Consider the following 19,751-nt stretch of genomic DNA (forward strand, 5'->3'; position numbering starts at 1 on the left):
GGGACTTCTTCCAAAATTCACTTGTCCGTGACGAAAAATACTCCTCCAGTACAGTTCTGTCCTCGTCTACAGAATTCATATTTTTTCCGTCCAAATGATTTTGAAGACTACGAAATACATAATAATAAGATGGGGCAATGTACGGCGAATATGGTGAGTTGGGTATCGTTTCCCATTCAAACTGCTCCAGCCTTTGGAATGTCACCCTCGCTGTATGTGGCCGTGCATTATCTTGATAGAAGAACACCTTTCATCTTCAAACCAAAGATGGGCGTTTTTCTTCTAGCGCTGACTTAAGCTGTTCAAGCTGATCACAGTAGATCTCCTTGTTATCGTTTAGTTTGGGTTTAAAAGGTTTAAAAGCTCAAAGACACTTCAACAAAAGATCAGCTTGAGCACTACTGGAGATTGGTATGGGAAACAATTGACCAATTCAACAAACAAGCTGTAGGACTAAATGACTACTGCAGGCATGTCAAGCAAAAGTAATATGAAATAGACGGCGAAATACTGGAAACAGTTCTACAGAAAATGTCAAACAGGAAATCCCCAGGCTCAGACTCCATAACAGACTATTGGCTGAGGAAATTTCACATTTTATCTGCGAAGATCTTATACGGTTGTATGGAAAAGTATCAAGGGTATACAAGAACTGCCCAATGGTTATCAATTGCAACTACTCTTCTCATCTTCCAAATATACAAACCACCCTTGCTAAAAGTTTCCGCCCAATAACCTGCTAGAACATCATGTGCGAATTATGCACTGTGTACATCGATCTATTCTTTGTCCTCTAATTAAGCCTGTTACAAAACTGCTTATAAAACATAGTGACCAGAGAAATGGATCCAGACGTATCTCCTTTCTTTTCTTTGTCGACGACCTTATAACCCGATTTTCTACAGACATTAGGATGAAATTTGGTGAGTTCAAATGCGAATTTTTATATAAAAAAAAAACGCGGCGAAGTTGTGTCGTCTGAAAACCTAAAAATGAACGGCTTGACAGTCAGGCAACAATTATAGGTATCTCGGACAAGACGAGAATGTCAGATATGATGGACCCATACATAAGGAGAGGACCAGGAATTAATGCCTCAGAAGAGTAAACAGAATATTGTCATTTCAGTTTGAAACAAGCATATTGCCCACAATACCTTTGCAAGGCCTGTCCACACGCCTACGTTTGATCTTCTGAACTGGTCACTCCAAGAACTCAATGAGATAGATGCTCAAAGTCGCAAGCTGTTCAGTGTTGCAGGAAACTTCAATATCAATGTAAATGTAGGCGGGTTACACTTCCTACGCAAAGATGGTGGCCATTGTCTCAAATCTGTAAGGATGTCATATGAAGCACGTATTGCGAAATTGAAACATCTGCAACATGGGAAATAGACCATTACTTATCTTTCTGAAGTTTGTGAACCAACAACATAATTAGGATAATTAAAGAACTTGAGGAGAGGTATGAAATAAGAGCTGATCTCTCCCTAAGGGGCATTGGTAAAATCTATCAGAGAAACAGGAAAAAATGAGCCAATTCACTAAGAGTACTTCATGGATACTTGACACATAAAACAACCAATACAAAGGATTGACCAATCAAAAGCTTAGCCTATAGTACCGGCATGTTTATGAGATCTCAGTTTGAAGGTTACATCCTTGCAATTCAATAAAAGACCCCACCAAATACCTACAGCATAAAAGGCAGAAAATATCGAAAGACAACAAATGTAGGTTTTGCAAGACCAAGACTGAAGACGTCAACCACAATATTGCCAACTACGAGAAAATGAGGCATGATACGGTGGCCAGAGCAGTCTGGAATAGGCAAACGAAAAAGAAAATAGCTACAAATGGCAGTTGACCATATTGAGACTGATGAATCCAAATATTGATGGAATTTAAAGATTAAAATAACCACCATCCGGCCAAATATCGTTGTGTGGCAACACAAGGAAAGATATATTCTGTTGTGGAAATTAGCTGTACACCAATGTGGTTAGGAAAAAGAAGAGAAAGAGGACCTCTGTGGACCATTGATAAGGGGTTTGCAAATACACTTCCAGCTTCACACCTAAAATCATTGGAACAACAAGATACACACGAACCCGTCTGAAGCAAAGTGTGGCTGAACTCGGGATCTTATGGAATGAATGCAAATCTTTAATTTATATGCTACAAATGATCAAGATATCTGAGACTAGAAATGCCTGCAAGACCTTCTTAAGATTTAAAGGATGGGGGTTAAAACAAGATACTTTTCTTCTCAACGTCGCTACACAAAATTAAAAAGAGAAAGAAAACATACGTGCATGCATGCATACATACATACAAACAATAATACCCTGTTGTTGATGTTGAAATTCCAGTGAAGCGACATTGGATCTAGGTTAGAAACTGGTTATTTCTCTATTGGTAAGAAATCTTGAAATAAATTAAATAATGACACACATACATACACACGCATACATGCATACATGCATGCATACATACATACATACATACATACATACATACATACATACATACATACATACATACATACATACATACATATTAACACCAAGGATACCACTCACATCATAAGCAGTTGTCCGAAAATGTCATCACGGTAATATCTGCCGATGAGACAATATGTTTTAGCTAGGACATTCTATAATGAAATCTGTCAGAAGAAATAAGAACCCACAGTATAGTAGAAACCATAGCCACTCATGATAAAAAGGAGTACTGTTGGAATGTCCCAGTGAAGACCGCAATAAAATGTAAGGACACCTGATCTGATAATATGATTTAGGATAGAGAAGAGAAACTGTGCACAGTTGTTGAAATTAGCTGTCCAGCGGATGTTAATATAAAGCTGAAGATCAATGAAAAAGAGAACATTTATGCTGAACTATTGAGAAATCTGCAGTTACTCTATCCAAATTACGCGTTCAGGTTTATATCTGTAATTATTGGGGCCCTGGGATATGTAACACACTGCCTACCAATCATGAAGAATTAGGCTTCTCAAAACCAGAAAGGAGAAAGCTAATTCGAAGACTACAGATCCAATCCATCACTGGAACTGTAAAAATCTGTAAAGCTTACCAGAAGTTTATCATTTAAATATATATGAGCATGTGCCTAGATATGCAACTATATGCATGAAGATACATACATAAAGCAAAACATACAAATCTGCACACATACATACAAACAAATATACAGTTGTTCATGTTGAAGTTCCAATGAAGGAGCCCTGGATCTAGGTTAGAAATCGGCTCTTTCTCTATTAGCAAGAAATCTTGAAATAAAGCTGAACAGTGACACACACACATATACATGGTGGCTGCCCCCTCGTTATCGAGTATGGCCATTGCACGAAGCTTAATCAATGTTGTTATCGGATTCAGTCTCGCTGCGCAACATCTTAGGCAAATGTCTTCTGTTATAGCCACAGACCGACTAATACCTTGCGAATAAATTTTCATAGAGGGAAACTATGTGGAGGATCGCATGTGTGTGTGTGTGTGAGCGTTTCCCCCCTTACAGCTTGACAACTGATGTTCGTTTGTGTACGTCTCCGCACCTTAGCGGTTCGGCAAAAGAGACCGATAAATTAAACTTAAAAGAATATTTACTCAGGTCAATGTATTCGACAAAACTCTTGAAGACGACACCCCTGCAAGGCCGCAGTCCAGTGGATGAAGCAATTAAAAGAAAAGGTTATTGACAGTTGTGAAATCAGTTGAGAACTGTTCAAGCAGTTTTGGACTGTTGTCAGCCGTTTTGGACAATTCATTCAAACTTAGTCACAAAGGAAACATTTCTGGTCCAATACTTTGGACCTAAGTATCTCTACTCAGATTAGTAATTTATTTACATATACTTTGACACACTTTATTATGTTACTGAGTGTGAAATAGTATAAAAAGTTGGTGATGTGGGAGGAAGATTTATATGTGAGACGTTTCTGAATTCCAACATCAAACTTCTACTGTTGTTATGATCTAAATTCCAGTGACGGAGCTTGAAGTATTTTTATTAGAAACAGCTTCTTTATGGGAATAACTCAAAGAACTTAAAAACAAAACAAATGCATACAGCGGAATTCAGGACGTTTAGTCGCCATAATGCATCCAGATATAACGTTTTGAGCCTTATAATTTATCTGAGAATGTGGCATCGCTGCTTAAGCTGTGACCAAGGAAATGAAGACAGGATTTAAATAGAGGGAGTCGGGGGAAGGCCAAGCCAGAGGCCGTATGGGAGGATTAGAAATCTAGGGTGCAGGGTGAACGAGAGAGGAGAAATCAAAGAATTACAGAAGGAATGTAGAAAGAGTCAAACGTTACAAAAGGAAATTTGGAAGAGTCTAAGTAAAAAAGAAATGCAAAGGGAAAGTAGGAGCACTGGCTCAAAGTAATAGTAGCTGGAAATGATAATTAGGCGTAAAGGACCTCATAGACTATTTTTTATTATGAATGAATAAAATCTATAGTCAGTAAAAGGATTGTAAACTCACATACACGCATTCACTGAACACGTACACCCACAGTAGAATACACGTACACATATACTTCCATTCGCATACATACATATACATGCATAATTTCATTTTAGGAACACTCACACACACACACACACACACCCTTACATTATCATGTATTTATCACCATCCATATGTGTATAATTATTGATAGAGTCAAGGATCTTTTATTTGTTTCAGTATTGCACCATGCTGGGGCCCCGCTTTGAAAGGTTTTGTCAAACAAACTGACTCCAGTATTTATTTCTAAGTCTGGTTTATTCCATCAGTTCTTTTTTGCCAAACTGGTAGGCTACTGGGATAAAAACAAACTAACACCAGTAGCCAAGAGGGAACAAACGCAACACAAAGAGGGAACAAACGCAACACAAAGATACACTCATATATTTATATATATAGGCACATACACACACACACACACACACACACACACACACACACACACACACGTGCACGCGCACACATATACCAGCTATACTATTCCTACAATTTCCGAGTGCCTTTTGGTTGTGCTGTGTCCAGGACTAAAATCACACTACTCTTCGGCAGGCTTCGGCTCAACAATTTCCCTGCATCTCTTTCCCAGACACTTTGTGTAGACTTTACCAGGGAAGTTCAATAAAGATTAGAGTACTCTTTCTTATTTCCTTTTTTAACAATTGGGGTTATCACTCCGGATTGCCATTGTTTTGGTGTCTATCTTATGGCAAAAGGAGGAAAACAACTGAAAGTCAGTCTGGCAACATTTCTTTCAATGGCGGTATCCGTCAGAAAATGCTGCCGACACCTAGGGAAGGATAAAAGATATATGCCATTTTGGGACATGTAACAATAAACACGTAACAGGGGATATTACACCGAAGAAAAAAAAATCCTGAAAACTATCTATATACAATAAACCAGTGGAATATAACGTGTTCGCCGCACATACAAATACGTAGGCTACTCGATTGGATGCCAGATAAGATCTATGGCACAGTTGTGTCATAAGAAAATTATTAGCCGCCATCAAAAATGTCCTTTCATATTACCACACGAGTGTACGTGTTTGTCATCCAAGTGCAAAAATTAACAACCTGATGCTTAAGGTGGTTATTGGTATAATGCCAAGATGAGACAACTGATGCAGACTTGTAAAGGGTAAAAACGAAAATACGGCAAGAGCTTTCCTTTTACAATTCTGAAAATACTGGTTAATATTGATTTCTGTTTGAAAAGGTACAAAGAATAAAAGAAAGAAAGAAAGAAAGAAAGAAAGAAAAAAGCCGATTCGAGAGTTTCTCTGGTGGTGTTTCTCTAACAGAACACCCACCTAAATACATAGCAAATACATAGACACTATCTTCGGATCTACAATTACTCTTATCATCACCAATGTCATGGTCATTCGTATTGTTATCATCATCGTTATTGTATATGGATCACCAGTAATTTCTATTTTATTTTCTCGTATTATTTCTATTTGTAGGTTTCTTGGAGTATCCTCAGTGAGTACCCTGCATGGAGACACTTGCAATGAAGTACCTGGATTAGTGTGGAGGCAAATAGAAGTATGTCGTAACAATCCTCAGACACTCTATTGCATCAGTGAAGGCGCCAGGAAAGGAATTATGGAGTGCAAAGCACAGTTTCGTTATGAACGTTGGAACTGTACAACCCAACGGAATCTGTCGGTGTTTGGACAAACTCTAACGAAAGGTAACATTACTTTCATTATCGTTAAATCATCAGACAAAAATACCATGAGGCAATTACGGCTTTTTGCATCCTGAGGTCAAATCGTACTGGAGTCAACACTGATTTCAATCTTTCTGAGTCGATGAACTAAATACTACTCAAATGCTGTTGTCAGTACTATCAACTAATCCCTCACACCCAAATTTCTAGGCTTGTGCCCCTGAAAGGAACCATTATTACATATAACTTCTCCGCAATCCTTCTGAACTTCTCTCCATTAATATCTTTTTAAAAACGTTCTTTATTTTGTTTTTTTTCCTGTTTTCTTTAATGTCTATTATATTAATTGAGTGAACGAATAATTAGTACCGGAATTTATTAATCATGGCACTCTCTAATGTAGTAAACTTTAAAACAATATAACATTTTAAACGGTTTCTTTTGGACAGCGTCGGCAGCTTTCTTTGAATATGATTTGATAGGGTCAAAATGTCCTGCTTGGGTCCTGCTATCCGCGTATACAAGCACGTTCTGCCTTTATGGACGAAGTTGCGAAGTTTAGTGACATATTCGAAATAGGAATACCTTTAACTGCATTCAGTTTTCTACCTCTTCTTTTTTGTTTTCGATTGAAAGATTATAATCCCACCCATTTAGTATTTCTTAAGTGTCAGTAAGCCTGATTAGAATTTTCACTTGATCTGTTGATTAATTAACATGTTGCCGCTCGCTTGTTTATTTGGTTGGCCTGATGAGTTGAGAGTTTGCAGCATATTACGTAATCGAATGGATTTGTGTATATTGCATACCTAACTGTATTGTGCTTATGCCACAATAAAACCTCCTAACGAAACAAATAACCCATTTGTCTGTTTTTTTGTGTGTTTTTCTCTTACGACACGTTTAATGTTCCATTCATCGTTTGATACTTTTGAATAATATTGCAGTCGTGGATTACATAACGACAGTGAACTTCCCTACATCGAAACATTCCGTGCTATGATAATGGATTTCATAACTTTCTGCTTTGCGTCATTCTGGCTGCGACCCTTGTAAAACAAAATTATATATATATATATATATATATATATATATATATATATAATATATATATATATATATATGTATATATATATATATGTATATATATGTATATATATATATGTATATATATATATATATATATATATATATATATATATTATATATATATATATATATATATATATATATATGCCTGGGTTAAACTAGTAGTACCATTCAACAGCCAATTTGATGTGACGACTGGCTTTACTGTTCAGTATAGTTTCTACTCTAGTCTCTTCATGAGATTTTACAACTCGCTATATTTGCTTGTTGCAAATCAGTGACCGATGGTCACTTTGTTTACAATATATCGTTAGCGTTAGCGGACTCTGGCTATCGCTTTGGCGTAGGTGCTCCCGACTGAGGAGAGGCCAAATAGCTCGAAACCGAGCCAGTCTCGCGATCTTGATACCTGCTATAGCGTGATAGGGGTTCTCTCCCCATCTTTTTTTCCCCTTTTACTCTTTTACTTGTTTCAGTCATTTGAATGAGGCCTTGCTGGAGCACCGCCCTTTAGTCTAGCTATATTGCTGGACTAAATCGACCCCAGGACTTATTCTTTGTCAGCCTAGCACTTATTCTATCGGTCTCTTTTGCCGAACCGCTAAGTTACGGGGACGTAAACACACCAGCATTGGTGGTCAAGCGGTGTTGGGGGACAAACACAGACACACACACACACACACACACACACACACATATATATATATATATATATATATACATATACTTATATACGACTGGCTTCTTTCAGTTTCCGTCTACCAAATCCACTCACAAGGCTTTGGTTGGCCCGAAGCTATAGTAGAAGACACTTGCCCAAGTAGTAGTAACATTCAACAACCACACTGATGTGGCAACTGGCTTTACTGTATATATATATATTTCTTTATTGCCCACAGGAGGCTAAACACAGAGGGGCCAAACAAGGACAGACAAAGTGATTAAGTCGATTATATCGACCCCAGTGCGTAACTGATACTTATTTAATCGACCTCGAAAGGATGAAAGGTAAAGTCGACCTCGGCGGAATTTGAACTCAGAACGTAGCAGCAAACGAAATACCGCTAAGCAATTTGCCCGGCGTGCTAACGATTCTGCCAGCTCGCCACCCTATGCCAGCTCGCCGGTTGAGTAAAAGTAAGCAACGTTTTGAAACATGAAGAATTTGTACCGTTGCAGAGTTTCGAAATGATTTTAAACATTTTTTTAGCAATTGTCTGATAATACCGACATACACTTACCCAAATGCATCAACAAATTAACATTGATCTTTTATTCACCGTTGTTACATAAAAGGAAATGAAAACGCAATATTCCATCCAACTTAAAAGTATTTTAAAAGCTCAAAAGGTATGACTGTGAGATAACAGTTTACTCAAAGCAGCCAGCCTCAGCTTCCACTATAGTTTCAAGACGGCTCCGAAACCTGGTGCATCCGTTCCCTACTGTGTCCCTGGAAAGATCATTGAATATCTCCTTGATTTTGGCCACTAGCTCGGCCTTGGTGTTGTGGGCAGAGCGGTTGGTGTCTTTCTCAACCGCGCCTCTCATATAGTAATCTAAGGAATTACAATCGGGGGAATATGGGAGGCCAGACATTGAGGCTGGTGAAGTGATAGAAAATTTCCGACAACCACTTCTGACTCTTTCCGAAGGTGTGGTAAAGAGCCAAATCCTGCAGCTACATATATAGCCTTCTTGCGGCAATCCTCCCAAGACAGCGGTTGAACATAGTCTCCAGAAGTTTCATATGGCTGTTGAAATTGAGCCTAAGGCCTTGTTCTTGACAAAAGAGACATTAAGTCGTCAAATCTAGCCCGAACACTATATATACGGCGGGCTTCTTTCAGTTTCCGTCTACCAAATCCACTAACGAGACTTTAGTCGGCCCAAGGCTATAGAAGAAGACACTTGTCCAAGGTACTAAACAGTACGACAGAATCTGGAAGCATGTGGTTGGGAAGCAAGCTTCTTATCACGTATCAATGCCCTGTGCCTGCACACACCCACGATATACATATATATATATATATATATATATATATATATATATATATGTATGTATGAGGGAGTCCACAAAGGAGACCGGAATTTTGCATTATTATTTTATTCACTTAGTTTTACATCTTTAAACTCTTATAGAGTTCAAAGTAATCTCCATTTGAAAAGCGTCTTCTACTGTTCGAAGCAGTTCTAGAACTCTTGCGAAGTGATGCTTTTAACACCTCCATCGTTTTTTTCTTCACCTCTTTCACATCTGCAAAACATTTTCCTTTAAGTACTTTTTTTTCATTCGGGTGAACAAAAACAAGTTGCAGTGATCAAGATCGGGTGAATAGGGAGGGTGGGTAAACGGGGTGATGCCATTTTTGGTCAAAATTGTCTCACAGTGAAGACGGTGTGCGAAGGTGCATTGTCGTGATGAAACCACCACTGTCCACTTTACCACTGGTCGGAGTGTTTTCGTCTCGCTTCAGAACTGTCAAGTAAAAATGTGTGGTTAACAGTTTGATCAGGAGGAACAAATATTGTGTGGAGAATTCCTTTCGCATCAAATCAGCATCGTCTTCACATTGGACTTCACTTGATACACTTTTGGTGGGCGTGGTGACATTGAATGTTTCAATGGACTTGATCGCTGCTTCGTTTTCGGGTCTTAACCGTAGCACCAGCTTTCGTCACCAGTGATGACCTTCGAAAAAAGTTCACGACACTCATTCAGTCGTGATTGCTTTTGATCTTCTGTGAGCAAGCGAGGTACAAATTTTGCTGCAACTCTTCTCATTCGCAATTCCTTGCTCAGAATTCGTTGGCAGTTGCTCCAAAATACACCAGTCATACCAACAAGTTCGTCAATTGTTCGATGATGGTCCTCCAAGGTCCGAAGCTGGATATTGTATTAGCTGCAGATGCGAGTAATTATGGTGTAGGAGCAGTGCTTCTGCACAAATGTAACAATGAGAGCAAAAAGGCTACAGGTCATGCGACACGATCATTATTACCAGCAGAAAGGAACTATAGTCAAATAGAAAATGAAGCGTTAGCAATCATATTCGATGGGGAAAATTGCATAGATTTATTCATGGAAAATGTTTCAGTCTATAAATGGATCATCGCTATCTACGGTCAATATACGGTTAAAAAAAGTCATAGCTACACACAGCAAATAGACTACAGTGATGGGGGCACTACGTTATTGAATTATGATTGCAAAATGGAATATTTACTGTAAAAAAACTACGGCATACAGATGGCTTGTCCAGACTAACACCGAAACACTGCAAGCCATTCGAAGATAAGGTAATCGCAGCATTAAGATCAGAAGGAAAAATAAAAAATGTAATGTGGAATGTAGTACGCGAATTACCTCTGATCCTTGAAGACATAAAACGAAATGCAGAAAACGACAAATTCATAACAGAAATGTTAAGAATACCGTGGACAAGAAAAGTAAATAGGAACAGGATTGGTGTGAAACGAAACCAAGACGTGAACCTATACTCAGTTTGTGATGGCGTACTGATGTATGCACAGACAGTAGTAATACCTGAAACACTGCAAAAGAAAATTTTGAGGGAATTCCATTTTGGACATACTGGTATTTCGAGGATGAAAGCTTTAATGCGTTGCTACGTGTACTAGTCAGAAATTAGTAGAGAAATCGAAAATTTAGTGAAAGGCTGCAGCGGATGTGCTCTAGCGGCAAAATTATTGACGATAAAAAGTGAAACTTGGCCAAAAGTAGATGTTTCATGGTCGAGGCTACACATCGATTTCGCTGATCCCTTAAACGGTTCATACTGTTTAGCGGTAGAAGATAGTTTCTCTAAATGGCCAGAAATTTGTAAGTGTAAAAAGCCAGCCTCCTCAACTACGACAAACTTTCTACCATCAGCTGCTGTTTGCGAGATCTGGCGTCCCACACATGATAGAGTCTTGTCCCATAGAACGCAATTTGTGTCTTTTGAGTTTAAAAAGTTTTGTAAAACGTGCTTTGTTTCTTTGTCCTTCCTTTTCTTTAAACAGTCCCATCTTGTCTGTGATGACATAAGCAAGGAATTTAACTCAGTGGTATCCTTAATTGGAATTCTCGTAACAACTTCATTTGGTTTCCTGAGTTCTGATCTTAAATTTGCTCTGTCACATCATTTCAATGATATTAAGCTTTTCCTTTCCTCAAGGAAAGGAAAAGTTTAATTTCCGAATTCTGTGACGGAGAGTAGCTAGTTCTGGACTAATTTCTTAGTTTGAGGTACACTATTATCTTCTATATATTGTAGATTCCCTCCTTCCATGTCACAGATTTGTAGATTTTTCTTTTCTATGGGTATTTCTTCTGGACTAGTAGTTCCTTTCTCACTTCCATTATGATATTCTCTCGCTACGTTTCCTCTAAGCCACATTTTGATCTTAGTTCGTCTAAGCTGATCGACCAATCTTTGTTCATTCACATCCTTCAGCTCTTCACATACATAATATTTTTTTCAGAGCACTAGTACCCTTTTCTTATAGCCTCTTTTCTCAGGCTCACTCTTAATATAACATTCTAACAACAATTTGTTGTTATTTTTTGCCTATTTTAATCTCCTTCGCTACTATGGTTCAGTGATAGACTGATTACCACTAGACCTGCGCTTCTGTTCCATAGGACAATTACTGGACGTAACACCTTCGCTAAAAACCCATTCATCCTCGTTGACGCTGTTTGGATTACTTTTCCTTATTGACATTTCTCTCATAATTGAGGTATGTGTTTTGAGGTTACTACCAACTAGTAAATATATCGTGTTACCATTATTAGGCAGGTTATCAGCCTAGACTTCTGGGAGGCCTCAAATTCCACCGAGGTTGACTCTGCCTTTCATCCTTTCGAGGTCGAGCACTGGAGTCGATGTAATCGACTTATCAACTCCTCCGAAATTATTGACCTTGTTTCAAAATTTGAAACTATTATTATTATTATTGAGTGCGAGAGTAACACATGCCATCAAAGTGACACTAGGGTACAAATATACGAATACAGTATACCCATCATGACTACCCGTCTGTTAAGGGGACACCAGGCGCATAAGTACAACCATATGTGCGCGACATGATGATGTAATATCGAGATAAACAGCGCATGAACTTGCAGATGGGATCCAGTTAGAATTTTCATCAGGTCGAGTAGCCCATTCCGCTCAAAAGGTGCTTAAATAAGGTTTCTTTAAGGATGTTGAACGAAATACCCATCTTTCCAGAGGTGAATTATTCAAACCCCAAATAATTCCTCTCAACACATGGTTATCAAGCACCCCACTCCACTACTTCTGCTCATGATCAGAAATGCACATATTGTCAGCCACCAAGGGACATGATCAACTGATAAGCAAATCTGTGGTATTGAGTAGAATATTTGCAATAGCCAATCTTTTGTACCAAGACAAAACATGTTCATGATAAAACTTCTAATTAGTTAAGATACGAAACCATTAGGGCATGATATTATTATTATCATCATCATCATCATCATCATCATCATCACCATCATCACCATCATCATCACCATCATCATCACAATCATCATCATCATCATCATCATCATCATCATCATCATTATTATTATTATTATTATTATTATTACTATTACTATTATTATTATTATTATTATTATTATTATTATTATTATTATTATTATTCAGTAGTTTTATTTTTATAGCGTGCTTTCACTTCACTGCCGAGCGCAGCTCTGTGTGCCTTAGGTATGTGCTGTGATTTGTTGTGATGCTCTGATGGTTATTGTATGGAAAGCGTTCTGCGTAGGATGTGTGCAGTGCCTAGTAGTGCAATTTTCTGTATGTTATATGTGTTTGTAAGTCCTGGTGTTTTTGTTATGTATTTGTCTGAATATTTTTTTATCATGCCTAATGCACCTACTATGATAGGAATTGTTTCTGTTTTTAGATTCCACATTCTGGTTACCTCTGGTTATTATTATTATTATTATTATTATTATTATTATTATTATTATTATTATTATTATTCATATACACACAACAGGTTAAACTGTAGGAAAAGAAGAGAATCGTGCTACAACAAATAACTTTAGATGTCAAGAACCTTCCTAAATATATTAGATGTCCTTATTAACACTGTTTTCTGGAGCTGTAATAAACTGTGTTTATGCCTATTTCCCCTATCCATCAGTTCAAATCTTTGGAGATAGTTCCCAATGCACCTATAACTACTGGAACATATTTTACCTACACTTTCCATAGTCTCTGTAATTCAATGGCTAGGTTCCGGTACTTTGCTATTTTTTCTATATCTCTCCTTCTATTTATCTACTACCACTAAATCGGGCCTTCTAAATTCTATTACTCTGTCAGTCTGAATGTTAAAGTCCCACAACATCTTATAATTCTTACTTTCTCGTATTTTACTAGGTTCATGTTCATACCATTTATCAGTATATTCAAATCCTAGCTATCTACATAACTTCCAGTGGATTGCTCTCCCTAGATTGTCATGTCCTTCCTTGTATACTTTCGGTGCTAACATGCTACATTCACTTACTATATGAGTAACAATTTCCTCTTTTGATTTGCATAACCTACATTGGGAATCTACTTAGATTTTGTCTATCTTGGCTTTTATCCAATTAGTCCTTAATCCTTGATCTTGTGCTGCCACTAACAATTTTTCTGTTTCCCTTTTTAGCCTTCCTTTCTACAACCACAACCATGTCTCACTACTACTATTTACTGCAACTATCTTTAGGAATCTACCATGCAAAGCCTTCTCCTGCCAGTCACATAACTTTTGTTCTTTTTTCTGGTTTTTAACTTCGTTTTTTGTTTGGGGGGGGGTCCCTATGTCATACTGTGACTCTAGCAGTTTTTAATAAACTTCGTTCACTATTACCTACATCGGAGTCTATATCTACTCTATCTAACTCTACACAGTCTTCTACTGATATTAGCCCACTTCCACCTTCCTTTCTAGATAAATATAATTTTTCTACTCCCGCTGTTGGGTGGAATCCTCCATTCATATTGAATTCCTTCCTAATTCTTCTGTCTAGCTTTGCTAATTCAGTTTTGTCCAATCTACAAAAGCTGCTGAGTATCTAAATAATGACACTGCCCAAGTATTTACAGCCTTCACTAGATTCACACCATTTACCTTTGACTTCATTAGCTTCCTCACCCTTCTTCATTCTCGTTTTCGTTAATACTCTGTCAGATTCTAATACTTCCAGATACTTATAAATCTCTCCTCGTTTCAATGATTTTAATGTCTGGTCATCTGGTAATTGGATGCCTTCACTCTTAACTACCTGTCCCCTTCTCATGATTAATATTGCACATTTATCTATGCCAAATTCTGTACCTATATATTTGCTGAAGAGTCTTACAGTCTGCGTTAATGATTCTATCTCTTTTTCATTCTTACTAAAAAGCTTCAAATCATCCATGTAGAGCATGGCTGGTTTATTATTATTATTATTATTATTATTATTATTATTATTATTGTTGCTGTTGTTGTTGTTATTATTGTTGTTGTTGTTGTTGTTAAAGACTCTCGGATAGTTCTTAATTACCATTTATTCTTTACTGGAAAGCAAGCAATAACAAATCACCAAAGGTTTCAAGTAGTGCCTTCTCCTGTGACCCAAAGAGACAATTTTCTCCTTAGAATGCGAGCTGCACCCAACAACGCTGTTTTCTGAATCACTTCGAGCCTGACAGCAGCTCCAATATTCTTAATATGTTTTTCAAAGCCCTTGGAAACTGCTCCTAATGCTCCAATTACCACCGGTGTCACCATAACTTTCCTATCTTCTCCCGCAGTGGCTGGTATTTCATCCTACAGGTCCTATTCCAGTCAATCTCATTTTTATTCTTTAAGAACTGACTGTGCATTTTCTTGTCCTCCCAAATTTTCTTCATCTGCTCTCCCTGGTCTTTCTTAAATTGTGTTCACTTTTAAGGTTCCCTGCATTTTCATTGATTCAATAATTTCTTCTTTAATCCGCATGACATACCAAGCTAGGCTATTATCCTCTTCCCTTCACAACACACTAATCCTTGTGCCCCTTCCCTCCTCTTTACATACATCGCTCTTGGCATGTAGTTCCTTGTTCATTGTTATTAATTTACGTGTTTTCTGGTCTATCTCTTGTAATTCATGCTTCTTCCAAGATACTATTCTTGCCCCTTATCTCATCTTGTTAATTGCTCTAATCATATAGCGGCCATTTAGCTTCGACTGGAACACAAGCAGAGTTCTCCTCAAATACTCTTTCCTGTACATTTCTTTCATCTTGTGTTCATTCATCTTATCTCTTTCAATGATACCCAGGTACTTATAACCTTCCTCTCCGTCTTCCTTTATAGTTTCACCACTTTCCAGCTTGATCCCATGGCTTTTATTGATTTACCCTCTTTTGAGAATCATTACACCACATTTCTCGATCCTAAATTCCATGCCAATATCTTTGCTAATCATCTGCACAGTTGCCGTGAAACTCTCAATTTCTGTCTCAGTCTTAACGAATAGCTTTAGGTCATCCATAAACCACAGGTTGTTTGACTTCACCCTGTATAGCATGTACCCCACATGCATCTTTTTTAAAACGCTCGTTAGTGGAAGTATGCAGACAACAAATAATAGTGGCGACAGACTGTCCTCTTGAAAGATTCCTCTTTTGATATTTACCTCTCCCAGCTACGGTGTCAGCTGTTCAATATCAGTGAACCAAGGTAACACTACTTATTTTTCGAGCACCTTCCGGAGTATTCGAGCGGTTCCAAGCAGTGCTACTTTCTGCAAGTGTTCCACCCTTATTGCAGCCACTATTTGTTCCATGTACTTCTCAAGATTTTTACTCACTGTTCCCAGGGCTCAGATAATTATTGGTACTACTACCGCCTTTTTCATCGACCACAACTGCTCAACCTCCCAAGCTAACCTGTCATATCTGTTGACTTTTCTTTCTTCCTTTTCGCATACCTTGTTGTCAGCTGGGCATGCTATATCTATGATAGAGCAGCGTTTGCTTTTTTTCTCAATTAACTCTATGTCTGGCTTCCTATTCTCTATCGCATGGTCGCACTGAATTATAAAATCCTACAGGATCTTTGCATTATCATTTTCGATTATGTCTTCGGGTTTGTAGTCGTACAAATGTTTATACTTGTTGCAAAGTGTCCAATGGACAAGCCTGGCTATATAGTCGTGGCGTCTCTTATATTCCTTCTGGGCTAGTGGCGTACATTGGCTGGTAATATGCCATACGGTTTCACCATTTTATTCATTTCCGATGCGTTGTCTATTCTGTATTTTATGTAGTTTGTTCTTAGTGCTTGCTCTTGGGCAGCACAGTTTAGAGTCTTCGTTTCCGGTTTTAAATCACTTTTAGTCATCCACAACCATCTTTTTTCTCTGTCTTATCTTCAACATCCCTGTGAAATTATCCAAGCATTCTTTTCTTTACCCATCTATTTTCAGTTTCATATCTTTGCAATCCTCCATCCTACACAGGCCTGACCTTACTTCTAATAACAGCGGTTCTGTGGCATTTTTTACATACCATGAATTGGAAAAGATAATAGTAATAATAATAATAATAATAATAATAATAATTGCTACAAGGGCAGCCATTTTGGGAGAGGTGATGAGTCAATTACATCGACCCTAGTGTTCAACTGGTACTTATTTTATTGACTCCGAAAGGATGAAAGGTAAAGTTCATCTCGGCAGAATTTGAACTCAGAACGTGGGGACGGGCGAAATACCGCGGCGCATTTCATCCAGCGGGCTAATGCCTCGGCAAGCTCGCAGCCTCAGACAAGGATCAAGAGATATGACCAAAGAATTGAACTATGTAAAATCGACAGATTGTTCCAACAAGACCAGATAAGAGTTTATCAACAGCTGAATGGAAAGGTTAAGATCAGTGAGAGACGAGACGCTGAAGAAAGTAAAAGGTTTTGAAGTAACATCTGGGATAATGGAAGAAAGCATAATAAAGAAGCTACATGGTTGAAGGAATTAAGATCGGAAAAATATGAAGTGAAACGGCAACATTAGAATAACGATTGGAATGGTAATCGAACAGACTGGAAAGATCCCTAACTAGAAATGCCCAGACCCAGAAGGAGGTCAAGGATATTGACTGAAAAATTTCCCAGCACTACATTGAAGAATAGCCACGAAATGGATAAAATAATCAACAACAATGGGGCGCAAACCCCAAAGTAGCTGACCAGAGGTAAAACAATTCTTTGCCAAAAGGACCTCAGTGAAGATAATGCAGTGGATAATCACCTGCATGCTCCTGATGTGGAAGCCGATGACAGCTATAATATACAATTATGTGTATAAATTGCTAGAAATGAATGACAAATTGCCAGTGGAACAGAAAGGATGCAGAAGGAAAAGCCAAGGAACAAAAGACCAACGTAGTGATGGGCGAAATATCGCATTTCATCCAGCGCACTACTATTCTGCCATCTCACCACCTTAATAATAAAGAAAAATAATAATAATTCTTTCTACTATAGTCACAAGACCTTAAATTTTGGGGGCGGGGGCTAGTCGATTACATCGACCCCAGTGCGTAACTGGTACTTATTTTGCCGACCCCGAAAAGATGAAAATAATAATGATAATAACAATTGTAATAATTGGCTCTCAGCTTTTGTTCTTAACTGACTGAAAGTGTTATCATGTACATTGGTTTGTCTTTGTATAAAAGATAGTCTACAGCGATTCTGCTCAATACCACAGTTTTGCTTGTCAGTTGGTTAAGTTGAGCATGTCCCTTAGTGGTTGACGATATGTGCATCTCTGATCACGAGCAGAAGTAATGGGAGAGCATCATAGCCATGTATTGAGAGGAATTCTTCAGGGTTTGGATAATTCCCCTCTGGATACATGGATGTTTCGTTCAACATCCTTATTCAAGGACATTTTGAGCAGGATGGACTACTTGACTTGAAGAAAATTCTAACTGGGCCCCATCTGCAAAATCATGCGATGTTTATCTTGATATGAGATCACCATATCACGCACATATAGTTGCGGTGCACGTTCCCGGTGCACATTTATCAGACGGGTAGTCATGATGGGTAAACTGGGCTTCGTATAATTGTACCCCAGTGTTACTTTGATGGCATGCACTGCTCTCTCGCTCAATAATAATAATAATAATAATAATAATAATAATAATAATAATAATAATATAATAATAATAATAATAATAATGATAATACAGTAATGAACTCTAATAAACTAGCTAACGTACGAAGATACATTCTCAACGCAAAAAAAATAATATCAGAAATAGAAATAGAACATCTAAAAGAAAAAATACACCAGGAAAATGTAGATAGAAGCCACACAACAATGCCCAATAATATAAACACTGAAACAGTAAAACACGAAGACAAACGTAACATTCCCAACAAACACGATGTAAACAAAAAACAACAAACCCAGACCGTAAGGATGCATAATAATACACGACAAACAGCAAGCCAAAACACGACAAACAAACATATAAATAAGAAAGAAAGCGACACAAATCTAAAACCTGGAAACAACGAAGGGGAGCCTAATGATTATGATGGGGAAAACCATCTTAATTCCCAAATCAAATGAGACAGCAAAACCAGAAAACTACAGACCAATAACCTGTCTCCCTACAATGTACAAGGCATTTACTGCAGTGATATCGCAAAGGTTGAACAAGCACCTGGACGAAAACAACCTGTTTCCAGAAGAGCAGAAAGGATGCCGCAAAGGCTCATATGGCTGTAAAGATCAACTAATGATTAATAAAGCCATAACTGAAGACAGCCACAGAAAGAAGAAAGGCCTCAGTATGGCCTGGATCGACTACAAAAAGGCGTTTGATAGCATCCCCCACACATGGATCCTCGAAACACTAGCCATTAACAAAGTAGCACCAACAATTATAAAATTCATAGGACACTCTATGAATAAATGACAAACAGTGCTACAGCTCCAAACAAAAGAGGGACTCATGAAAACCAAAGCCATCCCCATTAGAAGAGGAATATTCCAGGGAGACACGCTCTCTCCACTCCTTTTCTGCTTGGCACTGTCACCTCTATCTGATATGCTAAATAGAACTGGATGCGGATATAAATGTTACGGCAAAACGATCAGCCACCTTTTATATATGGATGACCTAAAACTATACGCTGCAAATGACAAACAGCTGGAAACACTATTAAAGACAGTTCATGGATTTACCAAAGAAATAGATATGAAATTTGGATTAGAAAAATGCGCCAAAGTAACCCTGAAAAGAAGAAAACTAGTTAAGAGTAGCAACATCACACTTGATAAAACCAATGAAATAAAAGAATTAGACCAAAGCCAAACTTACAAATACTTAGGAATCCATGAACTAGATAAGACACAACACACACAAACGA

At 37.9% G+C, this 19,751-nt stretch overlaps 1 protein-coding gene across 1 annotated transcript in view; it reads left to right on the forward strand.

Moving 5' to 3' along the window:
• The window catches only part of LOC115220286 (protein Wnt-16-like), a 276,791-nt gene that overhangs the window by 157,343 nt on the left and 99,697 nt on the right, over window positions 1-19,751 (forward strand). Inside the window, exon 2 of the mRNA XM_036509946.1 lies at window positions 6,005-6,234. Within this exon, the coding sequence (XP_036365839.1) occupies window positions 6,005-6,234 (230 nt within the window). The remainder of the gene's footprint in view (window positions 1-6,004; window positions 6,235-19,751) is intronic.

The sequence above is a fragment of the Octopus sinensis genome, linkage group LG16 (assembly GCF_006345805.1).
Source record: "Octopus sinensis linkage group LG16, ASM634580v1, whole genome shotgun sequence".
Taxonomy (NCBI): Eukaryota; Metazoa; Mollusca; class Cephalopoda; order Octopoda; family Octopodidae; genus Octopus; species Octopus sinensis.